Source organism: Canis aureus, chromosome 16 (genome assembly GCF_053574225.1).
Source record: "Canis aureus isolate CA01 chromosome 16, VMU_Caureus_v.1.0, whole genome shotgun sequence".
NCBI lineage: Eukaryota > Metazoa > Chordata > Mammalia > Carnivora > Canidae > Canis > Canis aureus.
This window is the reverse complement of record NC_135626.1, coordinates 49,560,796-49,583,741: the sequence shown is the minus strand read 5'-3', so window position 1 is coordinate 49,583,741 and position 22,946 is coordinate 49,560,796. Positions and strand designations below refer to the sequence as shown.

The 22,946-nt window shown below is 43.8% G+C and overlaps 1 protein-coding gene and 1 long non-coding RNA gene across 9 annotated transcripts in view; one reads left to right on the top strand and one right to left on the bottom strand.

Moving 5' to 3' along the window:
* Window positions 1-22,946, bottom strand: part of MARCHF10 (membrane associated ring-CH-type finger 10) — an 88,399-nt gene that overhangs the window by 15,645 nt on the left and 49,808 nt on the right. For 6 of the 8 annotated variants that reach the window (XM_077853883.1, XM_077853885.1, XM_077853888.1 and 3 more), the window contains 4 exons: window positions 18,956-19,108; window positions 11,122-12,538; window positions 5,769-5,938; window positions 3,074-3,183 (listed from right to left, as the gene is read on the bottom strand). In XM_077853883.1, the coding sequence (XP_077710009.1) occupies window positions 3,074-3,183; window positions 5,769-5,938; window positions 11,122-12,538; window positions 18,956-19,108 (1,850 nt within the window). The remainder of the gene's footprint in view (window positions 1-3,073; window positions 3,184-5,768; window positions 5,939-11,121; window positions 12,539-18,955; window positions 19,109-22,946) is intronic. The other 2 variants (XM_077853891.1, XM_077853886.1) reach the window with 2 other exon arrangements.
* Window positions 6,995-16,732, top strand: LOC144286857 (uncharacterized). The gene is made up of 3 exons (XR_013354781.1): window positions 6,995-12,683; window positions 13,063-13,136; window positions 14,650-16,732. It is a non-coding gene; the product is annotated as an uncharacterized LOC144286857 (long non-coding RNA).

Here is a 22,946-nt window from a genome sequence, read left to right as displayed (position 1 = left end):
TCTCTCCGCGGGGCAGTGGCAAGGCTCTACCGAAGGTCACAGGCTGTCAATGACTCTCCTGTAACTACAGGCCTCCCCTTCCCGGTGATTGCCCCAGCCTCTGTCACTTCAGGCCTCAGAATGGTCACGGTGCCAGTCCCAAGAGGCTTTGTCCCACCTTGTTGATTTCTTTTCCTGCCCACTTGGGGCCTTCATTCAGCTCTCCTCACTCACCCCTGCTGAGGAAGCCACCATCTCCTCTGCCTAGATCCTGGCCGACATGGTTCCTCTCACGGTTCCTGTTAGGATGTGCTAGTGGCCGCTTCTCTCAGCTGGAGGAAGCTGTGAAGCCGAGGTTATGAGTCTTACCCCTGCATGGACCGGTTGGCTTTTTTCACTAATGGGCTCTAGCCTGGTCCTGGTGCACTTATCTTCCTTTTTTGAGTCCAGAGAGATTGGGCATTCCTGGGTCTGTCACATGGCGGTTCTCATTCCCTGAGCACCTTTCTCTCCACGGGCATCGGATTAGAGGATATATACTCAAGTTTTTCCCTACATCTCATGCTCCCGGGGAACAATGATCTCCTACTTCCCACAGGCGAGAGAAAGGAGAGCCAGAGACTTTGTGTAGTTTCACACAGCAACTTTGGGGAAGGGAACGAGATTCAGATGCACACTTTAGCAAAATGGGTGTGCTGTTCCATGGGGCACGCTACCTCTGGCTACTTGAGTGCAAACATTGTAGTATAGCTGGAAAAATGTGCCAGTAGTGTGTCAATTCTACAAATACCATGGGTAAACCCAACAGGGCCCTGTGGCAGCATCTTCACAGAGGGCGAACAATGCAGAGATGCTTGGAACCAACAGGAGTCTTTACTAGATAAGGCATTGCCCTGGGCTGTCCCGTGTTGGTGATGTCTGCAGACCATTCTGGTAGGATGCCACAGAACCTGGCCATGTCTGGACGTGTCCTTCCCGGGCAGTCCTAGGGGCTCTATTTCCTGAAATAATCTTTGAGATGACCACATGGAAGCTGTTTGCACCCTAGCTGGTACCCTGACCACAGGCGCCCACGGGGCCTGGTTCCTCTCAGTAGCGTGACTCCAGAAGCACTTCTGTTTCTCCTCTCAGTGCCTGGGGTTGTGACCAAGTGATTCAAAACCCTCGGGCCTCAAAACGGATGGACTTGAAGTACATTTATTTCTCAGGAAATTCTTTCTTCCTTTCCTTTCCCCCTCCCTTCCTTTCCACTTCCTAATGCCCAACCTCTTCAATGCTGGTGTGGCATTATCCCCCATTGTATCATATTCCTTGGTTGTGCTGGTCAAGTCTTTCATTCTCATCAATAGTTTATTCTTTGGTTTAGCAGCCTTAGGATTTTATCTTTTTAAAAAAAGATTTTATGTATTTATTCATGAGAGAAAGGCAGAGACATAGGCAGAGAGAGAAGCAGACTCCCTGCAAGGGAGCCCAATGCAGGACTCTATCCCAGGACTCAGGAATCATGATCTGAGCTGAAGGCAGACACTCAACCACTGAGCCACCCAGGTGCCCACAACCTTAGGATTTTCAAAAGGTAACTAGACAATTGCCCAGACCCATATGTGGCATTTTGACTCAGCTGTGCTTTAGGTCTGGACACAAGCTAAAGATCTGAAAGCCAAAGTGACTCCTCTGAAGAATGATTATTTATGTACTTATTTATTTGCCTACTTATATACATACAGTAGGCTCCACACCCAGCATGGAGCCCAACATGGGACTGAACTCAATGATTCTGAGATCAAGACTTGAGCTGAGATGAAGAGTTAAATGCTTAATTGACAGAGCCACCCAGACACCCAATACATCTTGAGTGGAAGTAGCCACCTGTTCATTAGCCATATAGGACTTATGGCTTCCATATTAGGCATTGTAGTGTGTGTGTGTGTGTTCTTTTTTTTTTTTTTTTTTTTTATGATAGTCACACAGAGAGAGAGAGAGAGGCAGAGGGAGAAGCAGGCTCCATGCACCGGGAGCCCGACGTGGGATTCGATCCTGGGTCTCCAGGATCGCGCCCTGGGCCAAAGGTAGGCGCCAAACCGCTGCGCCACCCAGGGATCCCTAGGCATTGTAGTTCTAAATAAAGGATTGTTTGCCTGATAACAATTAACTATTATTCTGAGCCTGAATCACCTAGCCCACCTATGGTTAACTTTTTCACGGCATTAGAATTGCAAACCAGGGGTACCTGGGTAGCTCAGTTGGTTAAGCATCTGACTTTGGCTCAGGTGGTGATCCCAGGGTCCTGGGATTGAGCCCCGAGTGGGGCTCTCTGCTCCTCCCACTGCTTAAGGGAGCACACATACTCTCGCTCTCTCATAAATAAATAACATCTCTAGGGGATCCCTGGGTGGCTTTGCGGTTTGGCGCCTGCCTTTGGCCCAGGGTGCGATCCTGGAGTCCCGGGATCGAGTCCCACGTCGGGCTCCTGGCGTGGAGCCTGCTTCTCCCTCCTCCTGTGTCCCTGCGTCTCTCTCTCTCTATGTCTATCATAAGTAAATAAATAAATATTTAATAAATAAATAAATAACATCTCTAAAAAAAAAAAAAAAGAATTGCAATCTAAATACCCCAGGAGAATTAATTCACCGGGTATTAAAAAGCACACACTAGGTGCTAACGACCTTTTTATTAACCTTGAGTAAAGCAATTTCTTATTAACCTAGAGTTACTTGATATGTAAATTGTGGACCATTTCCTTCAAGACCCTGATTTTTTCCCCCTTTTGCTATTTTATATTCCACGAATCTGGGTGTGGAGCTTTCCAGACTATTCCTGTTTCTGTGTCCAGTCAGTTATTGTGGCTTCCTACTTTTATCCCTAACAATAGCGGGACCTCAACCCTGGGGGCTAAGACCTTTGAACGCTCCTACCCCTCCCGGCACTGTGGGCTGATGTAATAGCACACCTTCTTGGAGAAGTGAGCTTAGGGGACACTCCTAGACTCATCCTGTGCACAGGCCTTCTATAGTCTTATCAGGGAAAGCCTTTCTTCCAGCCTTGTGCCTCTAATGGACTTTGCCTTCGGAGACAGTTGGTGAGCCTCTCTTACCCGGGATTGCTGGTGCTTCTGATAGAAGTCGGTCACGTTAAAATCATCCAGGTCAACCAGCAGGCCTTGCTTACACATCTCACAAGTTTTCACAGCACCTAGATCTGCTCCTTAAATTAAAGAATTATTTGTTACATATAACCCTGGGTCTTTATGTGTTGACACTCTGGTCTCTTTGTGTTGACATTTTGGGAATGAACTCATGTGTGTTATGAATTCTGAGTTTTAGCGGCTTTTTTTTTTTTTTTTTTTTTTAAGTCAGTCATCTTCTGTAGAAAAGAAGAAAAAAAAGCCCACTGCAACAAAGGAAAATTTTGAGATCTGGAAAATTTCCTTCATAATCATTTTCATTATTTTGCAAGCTTCATATAAGTGAAATTCCCAGGATTTTTAAATAACAGGTCTTGCTTTCTGTTTAAATATAAACATACTGGTTCATAAAATTGGAATCGCTACACGGAGGCTGAGTCTGTAACACAGGTGGTTGCCAAAAAGAGTGAATATTGTCCTCTGTTATTGCTTTTTTTTTTTTTTTGACAGATCTAACACAGGTCCAAGCAAATAAATATACGAGGACCAAATTGATGGCAGAAGCTATTCTCAGCTGTGGTTTAAAAATCTGCCTTTACTGTCACCCAGGTGACTTCCCACCTAAGAGAGCAAGGGAGCCAGGGGCCATGTGTGGGAACTAACCCAGCAGTATCTGCGGCCAGCACCTGAGAAGGAGCTCAGCCTCATCTGGGAAAAGAAATTTTCTTTGTTACAGTGGGCTTTTTTTCTTTTCTTTTCTTTTTTTTTAAAACATGCATTCTAGATCAGCACTTTTCCTCTGCTTGTCCTAGTCCTCAAAGCAAAACTGGAAGATGCAGGAACTGTGCTGTGTTGAAGCAAACGTTGTGTTCTTGTCTTTTCCCCTCGCCTAGGAGCTGCACTTTTGCTAAGGATGTGCCACTGTTTAGTTTATGCGTTAGAGAAACAGGACTGATTAGCTAACACATTTATTTGGTAAAGATAGGGCTTGTGCAGCTTTAGACTTCAATTCTACTTTCTACTTTGCTTCACTGGGGGACATAAAGAAAGAGTAAATAATAGAGAACTTCAAGAGACAAGGATAAACGGTAATCTCATGTCTGCGTGTTGTTTGCTTGTTTTTTCTCTCTCTTTTTTTTAGAGCCATTCTATAATACTTTAGGATTCTGAGTGCCCCTTGTGTCTTCCGATCTGATCCCACTCAGCACACTCCTACTGACATTGGCGTTTACAAGCATTTAGCAGGGCTTCCATTACACATTTCACGAGCGATTTTTTTTCCTGTGTTAAATGTTTAATTGGCCCGAATTTGTAGTAAGTTAAAACATTGCATGGTAGGGCAGCCCAGGTGGTTCAGTGGTTTAGCGCTACCTTCAGCCCAGGGTGTGATCCTGGAGGCCCGGGATCGAGTCCCAGGTCAGGCTTCCTGCATGGAGCCTGCTTCTCCCTCCGCCTCTCTCTCTGTCTCTCATGAATAAATAAATAAAATCTTTTTTTTTTTTAAATAAAATCTTTTTTTTTTTTAAAGAAAACAAAACATTGCATGGCAGGATCATTAGTAGCCGAGATCCCCTTGTTTCTACCCTGTCTGCAGGACTGAGCACCCAGCACACTACATGGAGATGTGTTTCAGCAGCTTGGGAGGGGGTATAGGTTTCTCCTGCCTGGGAAGATGCTCATGGGGGGAAAAGGGACCAGGGAGGACACAATTGGTCTGATCATCCCACTATTCATTCCTCTCTCTCTCTCTCCAGGGGGCGCAGCCATATGCTGTGGGGTTGGGATGAAGCTCTTAAGTCTCCCTGGGCTGCCTGGAAGAGTGATAATCAAGGAGGATAATGTGGAAGAGGAGAGAAAAAGGATCTGGGCTATGGGGTAAAAGGTTTTCAGAGAGATGTGTCTGAAAGACACAATGGCTATTTGTCATTGAGTTCTTGCATTGCTGTTTCCTGTTTTGTTTTTCAAGTTGCCCTTCTTCCCAAAACCAAGTTTTAAAGAAACCCCCCGATTCTCTGCCAAAAAAATGCCAGCTGACCTACTACCCAAGTGGCCGTATTTAGGTTATAACCTCCCAGGGAGCTGAGAAAGGGCTGTATATCCAGTTACAAGATCTGCAAAAGACAGGGCTGACAAAGCCAGCCCATGGAAATCTCCTTATCTAAGATGGTTCTAGAAAATTAGATCAGGGCTCTCTTCCTGCTCCTCTTGCAAAAAATGCAGCTTTGCATAGTTTCTTAGATGACATCCTTCTTCCCCCATAAATAAAAGGAAGCCAATCAGTTTTTGCCAGGTGTCCATTAGTTGGCATGGCTTGCTGTGCACTTGCTGAGGTTCGACCATTGACCTATTTTAGTTTCCTTCCTCCTGGGAAGGCATCTTAGCCTCTCTGCTCAGGTGCAGGTGGGGGAGGATCCACAAGCATATTCCAGGATTCTTCTCTCAGACTTGGAAAGCAAATTCTTCTCCCTCCCATAATTTAAAGGCAGCATTTCATCCTGCTGCTTTCCACTGGGGCTGTGAGCAGGAGCCCCTGGGTTCAGGGGCATAGATCTCCCAGCCATGGCTCACAGGGCAGAGGGAGATGTCATCAAGGCTCTGCATCCCACACCAGGCGTCTCATTGATTATAAGTTGAGGCACGTTCCCTTGCTTCCTTCCCTGCCTACCTGATGTTATTTTCACTTTCAGCCACTTTTTCAGGCACTCCTGATGAACGAACCGTAGGCTGCCCACACAGCCACAGGGCTCCAGGAGGGGGTTGGTTGGGGAACCCCCGGCTATCTGACAGATGCGACACAAGTCTCCATCCTCCTCCTCCGAGTCCTCCTGCAGGAGACTAAATGGAAAACAAGCCCTGATGACCAAGGGTCTGCACGGTTGCAGGTTCTGCAAACTACAGCTACACATACCATTTCCCAGGGCATTAAAGGGGGAGGCCCTGCAAGGGCTCCCCAGGATCACCCACTGCTCCCTCCAACCCTCCTGAAAGTTCTTCCAGGTGCATGGGATCCTGTTATCGGGCTCCTCAGCAGTGACTGACTCATGCGAGTCGCCCATGAGAATGGCCACTGCCACCGGAAAACCAGAGGCCAAGGATGGGGCTGCAGAGGAAAACCAGAGGAAAAACTGGGAGCCCCTCTCCCAGGCACAGCCATTGTATAGGAGTTGGTAGTACACCGTGTTGGTAAGTGCACAGGGTCTACGGGCAGAGGGCCTGTGTTTGAGGTCTGCCTCTGAGACTTGTGAGCTTGATGACTCTAGACAACTTACTTCAACTTCTTGGGTTTTCCTCATGTGTAAAGCCATGGGATGATGATACCTCCACCACCTACCTGAGTTGTGGGCCGGATGCCATGATGGCAGTGCAACTGTTCTGCAGATTGTAAAGAGCATCTAGTGTCTGGGGAAGCATTTGCACAAAAAGATCACTCAATGGAGGTTGGTTGGGATGGGGATGAACCAATGAACCTAGTCATGAACTCACCGATAGCATAACACTTGGCCAAAAAATTATGCCAACATTCCAGAAGGTAAGCTGCTAGAATCTGATGCAGATGGAATTATGAAAATGTAAGCAAATATGTTTGTGTTTAATAAATAATGAGTGAAGACTAGCCTGTTGATGGTCATGTAAGGTCATGTAAGGAGTCTCTTAAGAAACCTAAGACTAGGGATCCCTGGGTGGCGCAGCGGTTTGGCGCCTGCCTTTGGCCCAGGGCGCGATCCTGGAGACCCGGGATCGGATCCCACGTCGGGCTCCCGGTGCATGGAGCCTGCTTCTCCCTCTGCCTGTGTCTCTGCCTCTCTCTCTCTCACTGTGTGCCTATCATAAATAAATAAAAAAATTAAAAAAAAAAAAAAAAAAAAAAAAAAGAAACCTAAGACTAAAAAAAAAAAAAAAAAAAAAAAAAAAAAAAAGAAACCTAAGACTTATTCTTTAGAATCCTCATGGACTGAGGACTGTCTGGTCAAGGAAAGGAAACTGACTAGAGACTAAAATCAAAGAAGGGGAAGAAACGGGCATTGCTCTGGAATAGAAGTATGTGCTCCATTTTTTTCAAAGACCTTTCTCCCCAGGAAAGGGAAGTCAATGAAGAGGAACAGAATTATAGTTTTCCATTATGGGCACAAACAAAAGAAGAGATACATTTTTCAAAGACTCAGTATTTCCAAGATGTCAGTTTTCCCCCAGAATCATCTGTAGATTCAACACAGTTTCAGTGAAAGTCCCAACAAGCTGATTCTGAAACATATATAGTCAAGGACTCTTTTTAAAATATTTATTTATTGTTTAAGATTTTATTTATTTGAGACAGTGAGAGAGCTTGAGCAGGGGGAGGGACAGAGGGAGAGGGAGAAGCAGACTCCCCACTGAGCAGGGAGCCCAATGTGTGGCTTGATCCCAGGACCCCAAGATCATGACCTGACCTGAAGGCAGCAGGTTAATCAACTGAGCCACCCAGGTGCCCCTATAGTCAAGGACTCTTTAGGAACAAAATGGGGAGGGAGGCTTTGTGCCACTGGCTACCAAAATATACAAAAGCCACAGACAGTAAGATGATGTGGTATTGGATTAGGAAAAAACAAAAAAGAACAATAGGCCAGAATAGAGAGCTCTGAAACAAACATGGTCATTTATACTTATATGATAGATATGACTCTTTTTTTTTTTTAAGATTTTATTTATTTATTCATGAGAGAGGCAGAGAGAGAGAGGCAGAGACACAGGCAGAGGGAGAAGCAGGCTCTATGCAAGGAGCCCAATGCAGGACTTGATCCCAGGACCCCAGGATCACGCCCTGAGCGAAAGGCAGATGCTCAACTGCTGAGCTACCCAGGTGTCCCCAGACATGACTTTTCAGTTTAGTGGGGAAAGATCCTGGGACAGTTTCGCATTCATCATGCATAACCTCACACCACATATTAAACCTAACTTCACATTCAAGTCCAAAACCCATTTCATACTCTTAAGTGTGCGAAGTAACACTATGGAGATTTTACAAAATATAGGAGGACTATCATAATGACCCTAAGTTGGAAAGGATTTCTTCATCGAGACAAGAAGATACAAATCACAATCCATAAAGAAGATGAAGTCATTTGACTTCATTAAAATTAAGAATTTATTTTTATTTATTTTTTTAAGAATTTATTTTCATTAAAAGATATCAAGAAAGAGAAATGACAAACTACAAATTGCAAAAAGATATTTCCAACACATAACTGTTAAAGGATTATATCAGTGACTGGAATGTATAAGGGACTCCTAAAACAAGAGAGAAATATTCTAAAGGAAAAGTGGACAAAAGATATAAATGAGTATTTTACAAAAGAGGAAACACAAATGGTCATTTGACATTTAAAAGAGCACATAAAATGCCTAAACTCATTAACAGTCAATGAAATTAAATGTAAATTAAGGCCACAATATCATTTTGTTCTCATTAGAGAGGCAAAATTTTGAAAAGCCAATCAATAAGTGCTGGCAAGGATGCACAACAGTATATATTACTAGTGAGACAGTACACTCATTATTTAGCATGGTGGAAGGTGTGCTACCCTTTAGCTCAGCAATCCCACCCCAAGATAAATATCCCAGAGAACTCTTCCCATATGCACCAGGAGGCATTTGCAAGAATGTTTATGTGGCACTGTTTGCAGAAAACAGCAGAGAACCCCAATGCCCATCAACAGGAAAATGCCAAATTGTGGTATATTCATATAATGGAATACTCTGTAGTCGTGAAAGTGAACAAAATAAAGCCAAAAATATCAACAAGGATGCCTCTTTCTAATGATGCTAGGGGGAAAAGCAAATTGTGGAAGAATAGATATTCCATTTTTACAGAGTTCAGAAATAGAGGTAACATTTCTACAGAATTTTTTTTTATAAATTTTTTTTTTAATTTTTATTTATTTATGATAGTCACAGAGAGAGAGAGAGAGGCAGAGACACAGGCAGAGGGAGAAGCAGGCTCCATGCACCAGGAGCCCGATGTGGGACTCGATCCCGGGTCTCCAGGATCGCGCCCTGGGCCAAAGGCAGGCGCCAAACCGCTGCGCCACCCAGGGATCCCTATTTCTACAGAATTAAAAAGTATGCACAACATATTGTTAGGAATATATATAAATATATATCCCTACGGGGAAGCCAGAAAGCAAAACACTTCCAACAACAACAAAATTAAAATAAAAGGAGGGGCACCTGGCTGGCACAGTTGGAGGAGTGACTCTTGATCTTGGGGTTGTGAGTTAGAGCCCCACATTGGGTGTAGAGATTACTTAAAATAAATAAATAAATTTTAAAAAGTTAAAAGCATAAGAATGACACTTGCAATGCAAGAATGGTTTCCTGGGGGCAGAAGGGGTTAGGAGGGTGTAGATGAGGGAGGAAAATGAAATAGGGTGGGTGAGGGGCTCAAGAGCTCCAGTAAAGTTCTGTTAGCTGGAAGGTAAGCACAGGGATATTTGGGTTTTGTTTTATTTAGAGTGCTCTAATTATTTGTATGCATTAAAGTAACTAACCAAGGGAAAATTTTTCTCAAAGTGTGGCTTTGAGAAATGGGCTTGAAATATTAAAATGAGGCATATTATAAAATATGAGCCAATGTTTACTAAAAATTGCATTTATATGCAAAGATAAAGGCGGGAGATGAAATTTTTTGTACTGCTTATCTCTGGATTATAGGATTACAGGTGATTTTTCCTTTAAGTTTATATTTTCCATATTTCCTAAAGTGAACATTTTTGAGATAATAAAAGCATAAGGTTTGTTATATAGAGAAAAAAACGGTGTCTGATAGAGAAAGTACACAACTCATAGCTATTTAATGCATTGCCACACTGAGAAGTGGATGAATTTTTAAAAGAAATCATTTTTAGCCCAAAGGCATCACTTTGGGATGGTGGAAGTCTAGACTCCTGACCAGCGGGTCTCAAGCTATATTTCTGGGTAGGTATAGATGGGTGTGTGTGAGGCCTTTTGGCCCTTCACCATGAGTCAGTGTGCTGGTAACTTGCATAATATGGAAAAGAAAAGGTCCTGCCAACAGGAAAGTTACTCATTCTTGCAGTTGGATAATAGATCTAGAGGAGTAGTCGGGGGTGCATCCTGTGTCCTGTCTTAGCCTTCTGCATTCTCATTCATTGCCATGGAATTTTTCCACTTGCGAATGAATATCAACTGGACAATTAATGGCCCAAATGAGCAGTACTAACATTTAATTAGGAAGGCTTGCATTCAAAGAATCCATTTCTAGATCCGTAAGCCAACACTAGGGAGTGGTAACACCCAACATAAAGGAAAGGGTCAAATCCTTGACATGGTGTCTAATGATGGCTTTACACGGTATCAAATTTCGTAGTTGTGAAATATCCCCAAATCAACTTACAAGACAGTGAAGATCAAAGAAACAGGCGATCCACAAAAAAGATCTTATTTCTCTCCCATGAAAGAGAAAGAAGACAGAAAATGGAAGCAGTAGTTACCCCAGCACAGTGGCCCTGCAGAGAACCCAGGTAACCATGGTAACTGGTTGGGACTGGTCTTTTGGTTGGAAAGATTCAAATTCTAGAACTGTTGGTTGGATTTGCACAAAGTCCCATGAGAGATAGCTAGTGAATTTCAAGTGTGGAGTGGTTCACTCTGGGGAGATAGCAGCCTTTTTGTAAAAAATCCTGGTTCCTAATTGCTGGTGAGAAGAGCTAGCCCTTTGTAGCAGTCAAAAACCCCTTATGTCTAGCAAACTTTCCTTCCTTAAAGTTATGGTACTCAAGGAAAAAACACTTTGGGAATCTTGAAGAGATTGAACCAGAACATCAAAGTTTTCCTCATACACAAATATTTTATGAGCAACAAAATAGACAATTTCCTCCATATAAGCAATCATTAAAATGCCAAAGAAGGGCCTATTTATGATTTAAAGTTCCCATGATGCTCTAATGAAGGCACTGCTTATTTCTACCTGGGAAACATGGAATAAAAAAAAGTATATATACCTAATTATGAAAATCCCTTACCTTTCTTGTAATTTCTTGAGTTTCTCAGGGTCTGCCTTTATCTTAATGGCTTCCTTTTCATCCTTGAAAGCAGAGACTGCCATTCTGTTTCCATTATCACTTTGATTTGGGAAATCAGAGACTGCAAAGAAAGTAAAAGGTATGTTTTCTTGCAGAGACCCAGGCACATGCAAATGGCCTTGTAAATTCATTCTTGATGGAGAGGAGCTGGAAGATTCCACAAAGGACAAACTGCTTTGAGAATTTAGTAAGAGGTCTTCTGCATATAATGGAGCCCTCTGTGATGGGCTTGTTAAAGTAACATCTGCTCCCCTGACATCAAATTCATGTACACTGTTTACTGGAAAATAACTTTGGTTTTCAGCACTGGCAAATGGATTCCTATTTCTAATGGGGGACAGTGGTCGACGAACATTAAATCTTGAGTTTCCCTCTGAGTCTGCACTGTGAATAAACGTTGACGACATTGACAAGTCTACTGGAATATCCTCTCTCATAGCAGAATGCATTAATGAGCCAGGAATGTTATAAGATGAATTCACTGGTGATCTTGGAGCTGTTGGTCTGCCAGAAAGAAAATAGTCAAGAGAATTACTAGAACTGTTTAAATAGGCATGCCAATCTCTTTCATAATCGTGAGTACCAGGCCTATCTTCCACTGAAGTACAATCTCTAAGTACATTCTCAGCATTGAGGTCACCATCTAGACTAGCTTCAGATTTGGTGTCCCATGAAGGAAAGGTGCTGTTCTTGTGTTCACCATTACCATTGTCATTCTCTCTAGGAGACCCCCCATTAGGTGGCTCAGGGTCTTGAAACACCCTTGGCCCAAGAGGAGGTGGCTCTGTCACTAGCTCCATTGCATTGCTTATTCTTAATGAGCCATGACTGGACTCATTTCTTCTTACAGAATTAGCTCTGCAATTTTCAGGATTTTCTTCAAAATTTTTATTTTTGTCCTGAGTGGCCAATGTCCCAAGAAATCGACTTCTCTTATGATTGGGAGGAGAACGAGGTGGGCGCATACCAACCAACAAAAGTTCTTCTGCTATGAGGGTCTCCTCTTCAGTGTCATCACTTTCTCCTCCAGGGTCTAATGATAAAATGGAATAAAAATCTTCATCTCGGAATCTAAATGGTGCCCTTCTTGGTCCTCCCATGGTGGTGGTTAGGAGTGGTGGTCTCAAGGACTCACTCAACACCTGAGGGGTGTTTGTTCCTTGGAAGGCCTGAGGTAGGGCTGGATGTGGCTCATTCTGGGAAAGGGCACTTGAGTCTCCTTTTTTGGCTCGTTCAGAGGTATTCTCAGTCATGGTCATTAGCTGGGAGGATGAGACTACATTTCTTCTCTCTTGAGTTGGCCTCTTCAGCTTAGTGTCACTTGCCCACATTGGGCCCTCTTGTTGAATTATTGGATCTACATGGAAAAAAAAAAACCACACAAGTTTATCATTCTCCTATAGGTGTTCATGGATGAAAGACCTCTAACACCAAGGGTGAGAGTCCCTCAAGGCAACAAGGAAGCCTAGAGAAGAAAGTATGCATGGTTAAAATGGCTGGAGGTACAAAAATAGGACTTGCTTCTTGGATTCTCCTTTTGTATATTTACGGAGCTCAGGCTGGTTCTGGGGAGACAGGGTGACCCTGAGATTAGAGGTCTTTTCTGGAGAGACACCTGAGTGGCTCAGTAGTTGAGCATCTGCCTTCAGCTCAGGGTATGATCCCAGGATCCGGGATCAAGTCCCACATTGGGCTCCTTGCAGGGAGCTTGCTTCTCCCTCTGCCTATGTCTCTGCCTCTCTCTCTCTCTCTGTCTCTCATGAGTAAATAAATATTTTTTAAAAAGAGGTCTTTTCTGGAGAAGCTTTGGGAAGGCTGTCTAGTCCAAGTCAGCCAGGGCTGATAATGGGTCAATCTCTCAAATCATGGTTTTCATTCCAGTATTTATAGAGAAGGAAAACCAGGAACACGTTCTACAAAAACCACCAGTGCCTTCTCATCTGGATTCATTCAACGTACGTTTATGATGCTCTTGCTTCACACACAGCTTTATAGAATCTTAAGGAAAGTATAATCTACATTAGCAGACTGGGAGGAAGGCTCTAGAAGCTGGTGTCCAGTTACTCTGATGATTTTGGTTACATTTACTGCTTAGTGTGATAAAAATTATAACTCTTGGGCAGCCCGGGTGCTCAGTGGTTTAGCACCGCCTTCAGCCCAGGGCGTGATCCTGGAGATCCAGGATCGAGTGCAACGTCAGGCTCCCCGCACGGAGCCTGCTTCTCCCTCTGCCTGTGTCTGCCTCTCTCTCTCTCTCTGTGTCTCTCATAAATAAATAAATAAATAAATAAATAAATAAATAAATACATACATACATACATACATACATAAATCTTAAAAAAAATTATAACTCTCCAGTAGATTTGTAACCTCTGGCTATGATAGAATTCCTCCCCTACCCCCTGATTCTAAAGGATGAAGAGATGTACAGAGAGAAGGAGGCAAGGTGACCAAATGGGTAGGAATTTGTAGGGGTGAAATCACTTGGTCAAAACTTGCCTTATAAAATAATGATTATAAGGGTACCTGGGTGGCTCAGTTGGTTAAGCATCTGCCTTCAGCTCAGGTCATGATCCCAGAGTTCTGGAAGTGAGCCCTGTGTCAGGCTCCCTGCTCAGTGAGGAGCCTGCTTCTCCCTCTCCTCCTGGCTCTTGCTATCTCTGTCACTATCTCTGTCTCTCTCTCTCAAATAAAATATTTTTTAAAATTATAAAATAAAAAATAATAAAAAATAAAAAATTATAAAATATAAATTATAAAACTAATGAATAAGTACTACTTCCTAATGGCTTATACTGAATAGTCCAGGCACCATTCTAACTGTATTACATACATACATTTGGGCCTCATAACCCTATGAAACAATCACACCACACTATGATTGAGGACACCAAGGCTTAGGGAGGTCACATAACTTACCCATCATCATATTTCTACCAAGTGATGGTGTTGTAATTCGAATTCAAGCCTGCCTGACACTCTGGCTTGTGTTCTTAATCCCAGCCCCACATTCCCATAGAGAAACTGGCTGGACTTGCAATTGCCATGTGAAAATGAGAATCTGTTTAATTCACTGTGATGTTGTGTGCACCGTTTAGGGTTTTTACCCTCTCGATGCGGATAGGACACTGAAAGTACTTTTCTTTTTTTAACTTTTTTTTTTAATTTATTTTTTATTGGTGTTCAATTTACTAACATACAGAATAACCCCCAGTACCCGTCACCCATTCAAGTCAGTCGGAGAAGGACAACCATTATATGTTCTCATTCATTTGGGGAATATAAATAATAGTGAAAGGGAATATAAGGGAAGGGAGAAGAAATGTGTGGGAAATATCAGAAAGGGAGACAGAACGTAAAGACTGCTAACTCTGGGAAACGAACTAGGGGTGGTAGAAGGGGAGGAGGGCGGGGGGGGGGGGGGGGGTGAAAGTACTTTTCTGATTCCACTTCCTTTGTTCCCTCCAGGCATCAGCCTTCACGCCCTGCTCCCCTCATGCTGGCCTGCAGGATCTAAGGAGGCGCTGCTGTCCTTATTCAGCTTCTAAAGCCATCCACCTCAACAAGGGACAGGAACTCTGTGGGTTCGGAGAAGGCCTGTGTGGTACTAGCTCAGGCAAGGATTTGATTTGCAAATCCTCGGAGCATCTGGCCCAGTCAAGGGCCAAGTCAATACTGACTCACTTTAATTGAGGGCCTCCCGGGGAGCACCCGTTCCTAATGTCCTAATACTCTGTAAGCCTCTTTTATTGTTAACTGCATGGGACACTCAGCAACGCAGTGTGAATTTTTACTCATCAGCTCTTCCAGAAATCAGTTAAGCTCTCCTATCAGGCCCCTCGTGGGTTTTATAAACTCCAGTAAGAGATGTATCAGCAATTTCAGGAGGCTCTGAGCATCTGGCTGTGTATGTATAGGAGAGGAGCTGGTATGTCCACTCAGATCACATTTTGAGGGACAAATGCTTCTATCTGACCAACTGAATTGAATTATCTTGATAATTTTTTGGGGGTGGTGGGAGGTGATATAGAAGATTTGGAAATGCAGGCTCTGATGGATTACTTTTCAATTTGAATTTGATAAAGGGCCTTGGAGAAAGGTGCTGGAACTTCTGGTCTGTCCCTGAACACACAGCTGTCTCTCTGCCCTGAGCCAATTTAGTTTGGGCTTCAGGAGACGCCTAAGCAAAATAAGCAGCTAGGGCAGCTTCTAAAAAAATGGAACTAGACATTCAACAGGAACCACAAGCTTATTTCAAGGAAGTCATGGAGCTGTCACCCAGCCTCACTGGCTTCTGAATGCTGCAGGGCAGCTCCTGTGGATCCCAAAACACCCCAGGGAATGCATCTTCACCCTTCTTTGTCACCACTGCTGCCTTTCTCTTTAAAGGTTCAATCAGCCTTCCCTGGTATGTTTCCCCCTAAAGGTGGCAGACTGCGCCATTCTATATTTATGCTATTTTAACCCGATTTCTTACGTTTATCAGATAGGGAGCAGATTTCATAGCTCTGGGGTTGGGAATAAACACCCCATGTGGTATGCCAGGATGTGCTATTCATAGACCAGGCCTTACAGATTCTGCTGAATGCCTCTGGGGCCCCTTGTGGACTTCAGCTCAGAAGGGAAGGCCTCCAGGAGTTCAACTAGGTGTGGCTGAGTGTTCTAGATACAACAAGACAAACCAGAAAAAGCATCTGTCTGCCCTCAGGCTATGTCTTTGGTCTAGACTTCTTCATGTGCTTGACCAACCAGTACTAACCTGTACTTTCCTACATTCCAACAGCCATATATACTTTTAACTTTTTCCTCTGTTTATACAAGTAGTCACTATTCATTTTGGGGGAAATTTGGAACTTTCAGAAGAAGAAGAAGAAGAAGAAAAAAAAATCCCATAATCCTAAACCTAGATGGCCATTGCTCCTGTTCTGGAATTCAGGGGTTGGCTGCCAACTCAAGACCTCTGGGCTATTCTCATCCTGCAGTAGTGCTTTGACTCAGCCTTTGAACACTGAGTTAACCACCTTTAGGTAGAGCCTGTATGTTCTGGTTTACCTCCATCCCCATAGCCTTGAATATCTGTTTCTCCTGCCATCCCTGCCTGTTCCCTGAAAGCATCTGAATTTATAACTCTGAACTCTTTTACCTAGAAATACTTTTTAAAATATTTGAATATTGGGGTATATACAACTTTATGTCCTGCTTTGTTTCCCTCAGCTTTTTATTGTGAGCATTATCTCCTGCCATAAATTCAATTATTCTTTAAAAGCATGAGGGGCACGCTCTTTAAAGGGGGCATCTGAGTGGCTCAGTCGGTTAATCATCTGCCCTCAGTTCAGGTCATGATCCCAGGGTCCTGTGATTGAGCCCCATGTTGGGCTCCCTGCTCAGCGGGAAGCCTGCTTCTCCCTCTCCCTCTACCTGACACTCCCTCTGCTTCTGCTCTCTCTCTTTCTCTCTCCTTCTGTCAAATAAATAAAATTCTTAAAAAAAAAAAAAAAGAACATGATATTAAGAACAGGTTAAGATACATTATATAAATGTGTCATAATGTAACTCTTCTATTCTTGGGTATATAAGTTGTTACACGGTTTTTGCTGTGCAAATTACACAGTGATAAATGTCCTTGTTCACACATCTTTGACTACATGTCTTATTAGAATAGATTCACAGGCGTGGAATTGCTACGTCAAAAGAAATGACCCTTCTGAAGACTTTTCACACATGTTGCCAAATGCCAGTTTGTACCACATTACCCTACAGGTAGGATTTGAAAGCATCTCTCTTAGCTGTGTTACCAGCCACTCATGCCAAGTGCTTGGCATAACACCTGACACAACAGTGCCCAGGAAATGCTATTCATTTCACTACCAGTATTGAATATTGTTTTAAAAACCTCAGCCAATTTGGAGGGCCAAATTGATCTCATGAAAATTTACATTTATTACTTAGTGAGATTCAACTTTTTTTTTTTCAAATGTTTATTAGCTACCTGCATTTCTTCTGTGAAATTGTCTGCTACATCTCTTCCCATTTTTCTATTAGGTATTTGTGTTTTTCTTATTGATTTGTAAGAGCTTTCTATATATTACCTCTGTCACATTTGCTTCAAATCTCTCTCTGATATAATTCAAACATCTGGCTCCTACTCTAATTTATGCAAACCACTTTAGAATGAGAGAGAAAGAATTAGAGACTAGTGAGGAAAAAATTGGGGAAAGACAAGGAGCCCTTACCCTTATATAAAACAATATATACCAGAAAATTGGGACAAATTCTCAGGGAATCTCAGGATAACAGAAGATGTCTTCTGGGTACAGGCAGAGGATTGTAGGAGCCTCATGGATTTGGGAATATTTCATGCATGCGGAACCTCACCTTTCAAATAATATTCTGGGGTATACTAGGGCCACTGGGGAGAGGACAGGAGAGAAAATAATAGTAGTTTTTGCCCACTAGAGCTAGGTGCTGGTCAATGTATTATTTCTTTAGTTATTATAGCAAGGCAGTGTAGATTTCATTATCTTGATTTTTAGACAAGGGAACTATAACTCAGAGCGTCTACTTGACTAGCCTAGCCTCCAAGGCTGGGAGGAAGAAGATCTGGGAAGAATTATTTTTTATTTATTTATTTATTTATTTATTTTTAAAGATTTTATTTATTTATTCATGATAGTCACACAGAGAGAGACAGAGAGGCAGAGACACAGGCAGAGGGAGAAGCAGGCTCCATGCACCGGGAGCCCGACGTGGGATTCGATCCCAGGTCTCCAGGATCGCGCCCCGGGCCAAAGGCAGGCGCCAAACCGCTGTTCCACCCAGGGATCCCCTGGGAAGAATTAGAAGGGAGATCTGCCCTTCTTAACAGGAAGTGTTAGATTACTAGGAGCCTGTGACATCTGGTTGCTACAGATTCACATATGCTCTTGTTGCCCATAATTCCAAGCCATCCACACCACTATCACGTTCTTACAAGTGTCCACTAAAGCATATTTCACACGTTAACATAAAGCCTATTGTGTTCATTGGGTGGTGAGGAAGTGGGATTATCGATGGTTTCTCCAAGGGGAAGACTAGGTCCATGGCAAGGTTGGCTGTCAAGTGTTACTTTGAGTCCCATGGAGGCTCCTTGGGTCCTATTTATTCTGCCACCATAGAGGAGGGTAACATGGGTCAGTGGAGTGGCATGTCTTGGGCCTTGGGATGCTCAGGACTGAAAGAGGAGGTATCCACCAAACCAGTGTTTGGAAATAAAGCATATATTTATTTTGATGTTATTTCTTACACATTGAGGTCTTGACATCCCGGGTTGGAGATGAAAAAGATCCCTATGGGACGAGAGGAGTCTGCCACCCACAGGCACCCATCCACCCCTCCTGGGCCAGGTGAGATAGTCCCAGAATTGCACAATGCTTTCTCTACCCCTCATTCCCCACCCTGACCCGCACCCCCTGCCATCTGCAACCCACCACCCAGATGCTCTCTCCAGAAGCCAAATTGCTGGCCTCCACTCAGAACCATGCACAATCATGCTTAGTGGAATAAAGGAGAGAAAAAATAAAAACAGACTCCCTGCCTGCCCTACCCTTTCCTGCCAGCCTCTCTTGGCGAAGGAACTAGATTCAATAGTTTGCTATTAAAACCTTTCAAGCATTTCATTTTAAGGTACACTCTCCTCCACATAAAAAGCACATACATTCTAAAAATCATAGAGAAGTCACCAGGTAACAGCACAAGTCATTCTGAGGACCAAGATGCATGAGCCACGAGTCCTTACCTGGTCCCCTGAGGGCTGGCGCCTTGGTTGGCAGCTGGGATTTCAGTCTGTTCCTGGCGCCCAGCACCCTCAGGCTCTGCGTTTCTGGGCTGACGATCAGTGTCCCCAGCTTTGGCCTCCTCTTCCTTGATAAAATCTGTGGTTCCTGGGCTGCTGAAAGGTGCAAAATCTTTTCAATAATTAATTTTTTTTATAGGGAAACAGCTTCTGCATAAAGAATGCTCAAGGGGCCCAGCAGTGGGGGAGGCAGTAGATTGGGCCCAGGTGGTCAGAAAAGAGTTGGATTTGAAACCTGGTTCTGAGGACCTTGGAGCTGGATGAGTTTGGACAGATCACTTCACCTCTTGAAGCCTCAGTTTCTCTACCTGTTAGTTGAAAATAGTAATGCCTACTTCGCAAGGTTGTAATCACTGTTAATGAGCACCTGTGACACCTGCAGTGCAGTCTATAAGGGGTGTGTCCTTTTGCTAGAAGTGTTTAGCTTCTCCTTCATAGCTATGGGGAGAGGCATGTTGGTAATACTGTCAAGAGCTTTCTGTCCAAGGCCCTCTCCCCAACTGCTCTTCCAAGGTTGAATCACAGCCTATTTTGAATTTTTTTTTTTTTTTTTTTTTTTTTTATGATAGTCACAGAGAGAGAGAGAGAGGCAGAGACACAGGCAGAGGGAGAAGCAGGCTCCATGCACCGGGAGCCCGATGTGCGACTCGATCCCGGGACTCCAGAATCGCGCCCTGGGCCAAAGGCAGGCGCCAAACCGCTGTGCCACCCAGGGATCCCCTCACAGCCTATTTTGTACCTCCATATCCTCAGGTGGTTTATTAGCAGCTCACAGGGCCTTCCAGAAAGGATCCAGGCATTTGGGCCATCAAGTATACCTGTTTTCTTGGCTATGTGCTACCCACCACTGTGCCAGGATGATAAATTCATAGAAAGATGCCAATGTGGATTGAGTTCCCAAAATTTTTTAAAAATCCACATTTTGAATTAGGTCACTAATTGGTTTGGATCATCTCACATTTCTTCTGAGTGTGTCTGAAGCGATGGTACACATGGAGTTTGGGGCAAGAGTTCCAGTATTTTCCATGCCTCTCTGCAAGTTCTTTGGTTTATAAGGCAGTTAGATTGTGAATATCTGAACTCAATCTTTCCAAGAGAATTTGCCAGGCTCATCCCCTCTTGGACCATTCAGAAATTTCACAAATAGGGATCCCTGGGTGGCGCAGCGGTTTAGCGCCTGCCTTTGGCCCAGGGCGCGATCCTGGAGACCCGGGATCGAATCCCACGTCGGGCTCCCGGTGCATGGAGCCTGCTTCTCCCTCTGCCTGTGTCTCTGCCTTTCTCTCTCTCTCTGACTGTAATAAATAAAATTAAAAAAAAAAAAAAAAAAAAGAAATTTCACAAATAGCCATAGCCAGCAGGCAACTCAAGGGAAAGTCCTTGAGTTGTGTGCAAGACAGCAGCCGTTCTTGGCCGGTGAAGACAACTGGATTTATGTTCCAAAGTGTATGTTGTGGTTGCGTGAGTAGTTTTCATCCAGATTCAGGAAATGACTGAGAATTCTCCATGGCGGTTCATGAAGCCAAGTTTAATACAATGATTAGGTACTACCTGCTTCTCCTGATGGGTCCCAGGAGGGGAAGGTACTGGGTTCTGTGCCCCAAGGCAGAGGAGGCCATGTTCCCCTGGGGACAGGATAGAAAAAGGGGGCTGTTCGTGTTGGAGGCTCACATAGGGGAGGTGGTAGAGTCCAGAGAAGTTACGATCCTGACCAGAAAGGAGGGGAGTTCTCTAGAAAATGAGAATATATTCTTCAGAGGGTGTAAGGTGGTGATGAGACACAGTTTCCCCCAACCTCAAGGAGAGTGAGGGGGGCTTTACAGCACAGGACCCAGCACGAAGGAGGTGAGGGAGGCACCTTCTCAGCACTAAGAGATGCCTTCCTGCAATCCAGAGGTTTCTCCCTGGTCACTAGGACCTCATCCCTCTGAGCTTCCAGCAGTCAACAACTGCCTCCTGCCTCTCATCCGATGACGGGGCAGGACGCCACAGGATTTTTACTGAGGAAGCAACAGAAGCACTACCAGGGAAGGGGCAGGCTTGGGGCTCAGGCACAAAGGTCCTGGTCACAAAGATTGCACTTTGATTCCTAGCAGGGATCCCTTCAGAATATTCACAGTTCCCTCACATCCTGGGCAGCAGAACCTCACACTGCCCACAGCCCTGGCCCCCTCCACATCCTCCCATAGTCCAGGGGTGTGATCCTCCCACCAAGGACCTTTCTTCCCTAGCCTGTGCCAGCCAGCAGGTCCTCTTAGGTCTGTTTCCAGTTTCATGTCCCTTGACTCTGCTTTGGCCAGTACTTTGAGGATTCCTAGGACCTTTAGTATTTACATCTTCTAACATTGCCTGAGGTATGCATCTTTTCTCTCCTACTGGACAGTAAGCTCCTTAAGGATGAGGACCCCATCTTAGCCAGCCTTGTGTTGCCTTGTTTCCTATAGGACAAATAGTAATTGCTTTGTGTGATTTGAAGGGCTCCAAAAGATGCATTCAGCTACCATAGGGGACTCCAAAAGTAGAACAAACTTTTTCTTGTACTGAACATTCAAGATGACTTAACAGATTATTTTGTCTTCTTGTTCAAAAAGATACTTGCTTCAAAGCACCAGATCTTTTTTTTTTTTTAGCAGCACCAGATCTTTTAAACGATTTCTGAAAATTACCATATCGTCTCTGAGTTTTCAGTAAACCAAAGTCATAAAGCTGAAAACCTAGAGATTGTTTTACTAGGTCTGGCAGTGAAAATGATAGGGTGGGCAGGAGCTAACTTGGGCAGTAACCTCAGTATCTGCAGCTGTGAAATGGGAATATTCCTACCTTGCTGAATTATTGCCAGGTTTAGCAATAATATGCATAAACAGCCTCACTTAGTGTCTGGTGCTTTTAACTTGCTCTAAATGGTAGCTTCAGCTTCTACCATAAACAGTTTACTACTACTACTACTACTACCACTAGTACTACTACTACTAACTGGGAGTCTGAAGTCACTCTCAAGAGAGAACTCTCAGGACCAGAAACTTGCTATTCAGGTTTCATTGGTTGAGAATAATCTATTCAGCTGCCTTCATTTCTGTGCAGTTCTGACTCCCTCCCTCAATCCTCTATAAAAATCCAAAAGGTAAATAGCAACTCCCTTTCTATTATAATCTGTTCAACAAATACCTGTGTGGCTTTGCTATGTAATAATTTGAGGGTTCACAGAGATGAGTAAGACATTTTGGTCATGACCTTAAAAGATTGTAATCCAATTTGGCTGTACCATTGACTTCTCTCTTGTGATAACCTTTGGATTCTATGGAAAGCAAATTCTTTAACAAAATATTCTTTTTTCCCCACCTGCAACTGCAGTCACAAATGAGGTGCTAGGCTGCAGAACTTGTACGTACCCTGATTCCGGTTCCTAATTACTTTATCTGTACCCAAATCGAACCATACTTCAGACCTCTGGGGCCTTTCCAGGATGGTCCTCCCTGTGGCATGGGACATGTATTAACGTGCAGAAAGACCCAAGTTATATTTACACTGGAAGAGGAAGTAGAACTTCGTCTTCAGAGAGGAGGACAGACCCTTGGCCTTTGAGACAAGTGAGAGATTTGTGCTCAGGAGTCTCATCACCGCATCTCAGCACCCTGAAGTCTGTCGGTGAATTTGGGAGAGACTTTGGTTTGCTTTGCACCTTCTTCTAGCATCTGAGCAAGATGATGCCTCCTGTAGCAAAGAAACCAAATGGCTATTTAGATAAAAGGTGTTTGCCCTAGGTCTCTTGATGATGCTGGGACATTCTAATTGTTGACTGAATAGTTCTTTTTTTCTTTTTTTAATTTTTATTTATGATAGTCACAGAGAGAGAGAGAGAGAGAGAGAGAGAGAGAGAGAGATAGGCAGAGACACAGGCAGAGGGAGAAGCAGGCTCCATGCACCGGGAGCCCAA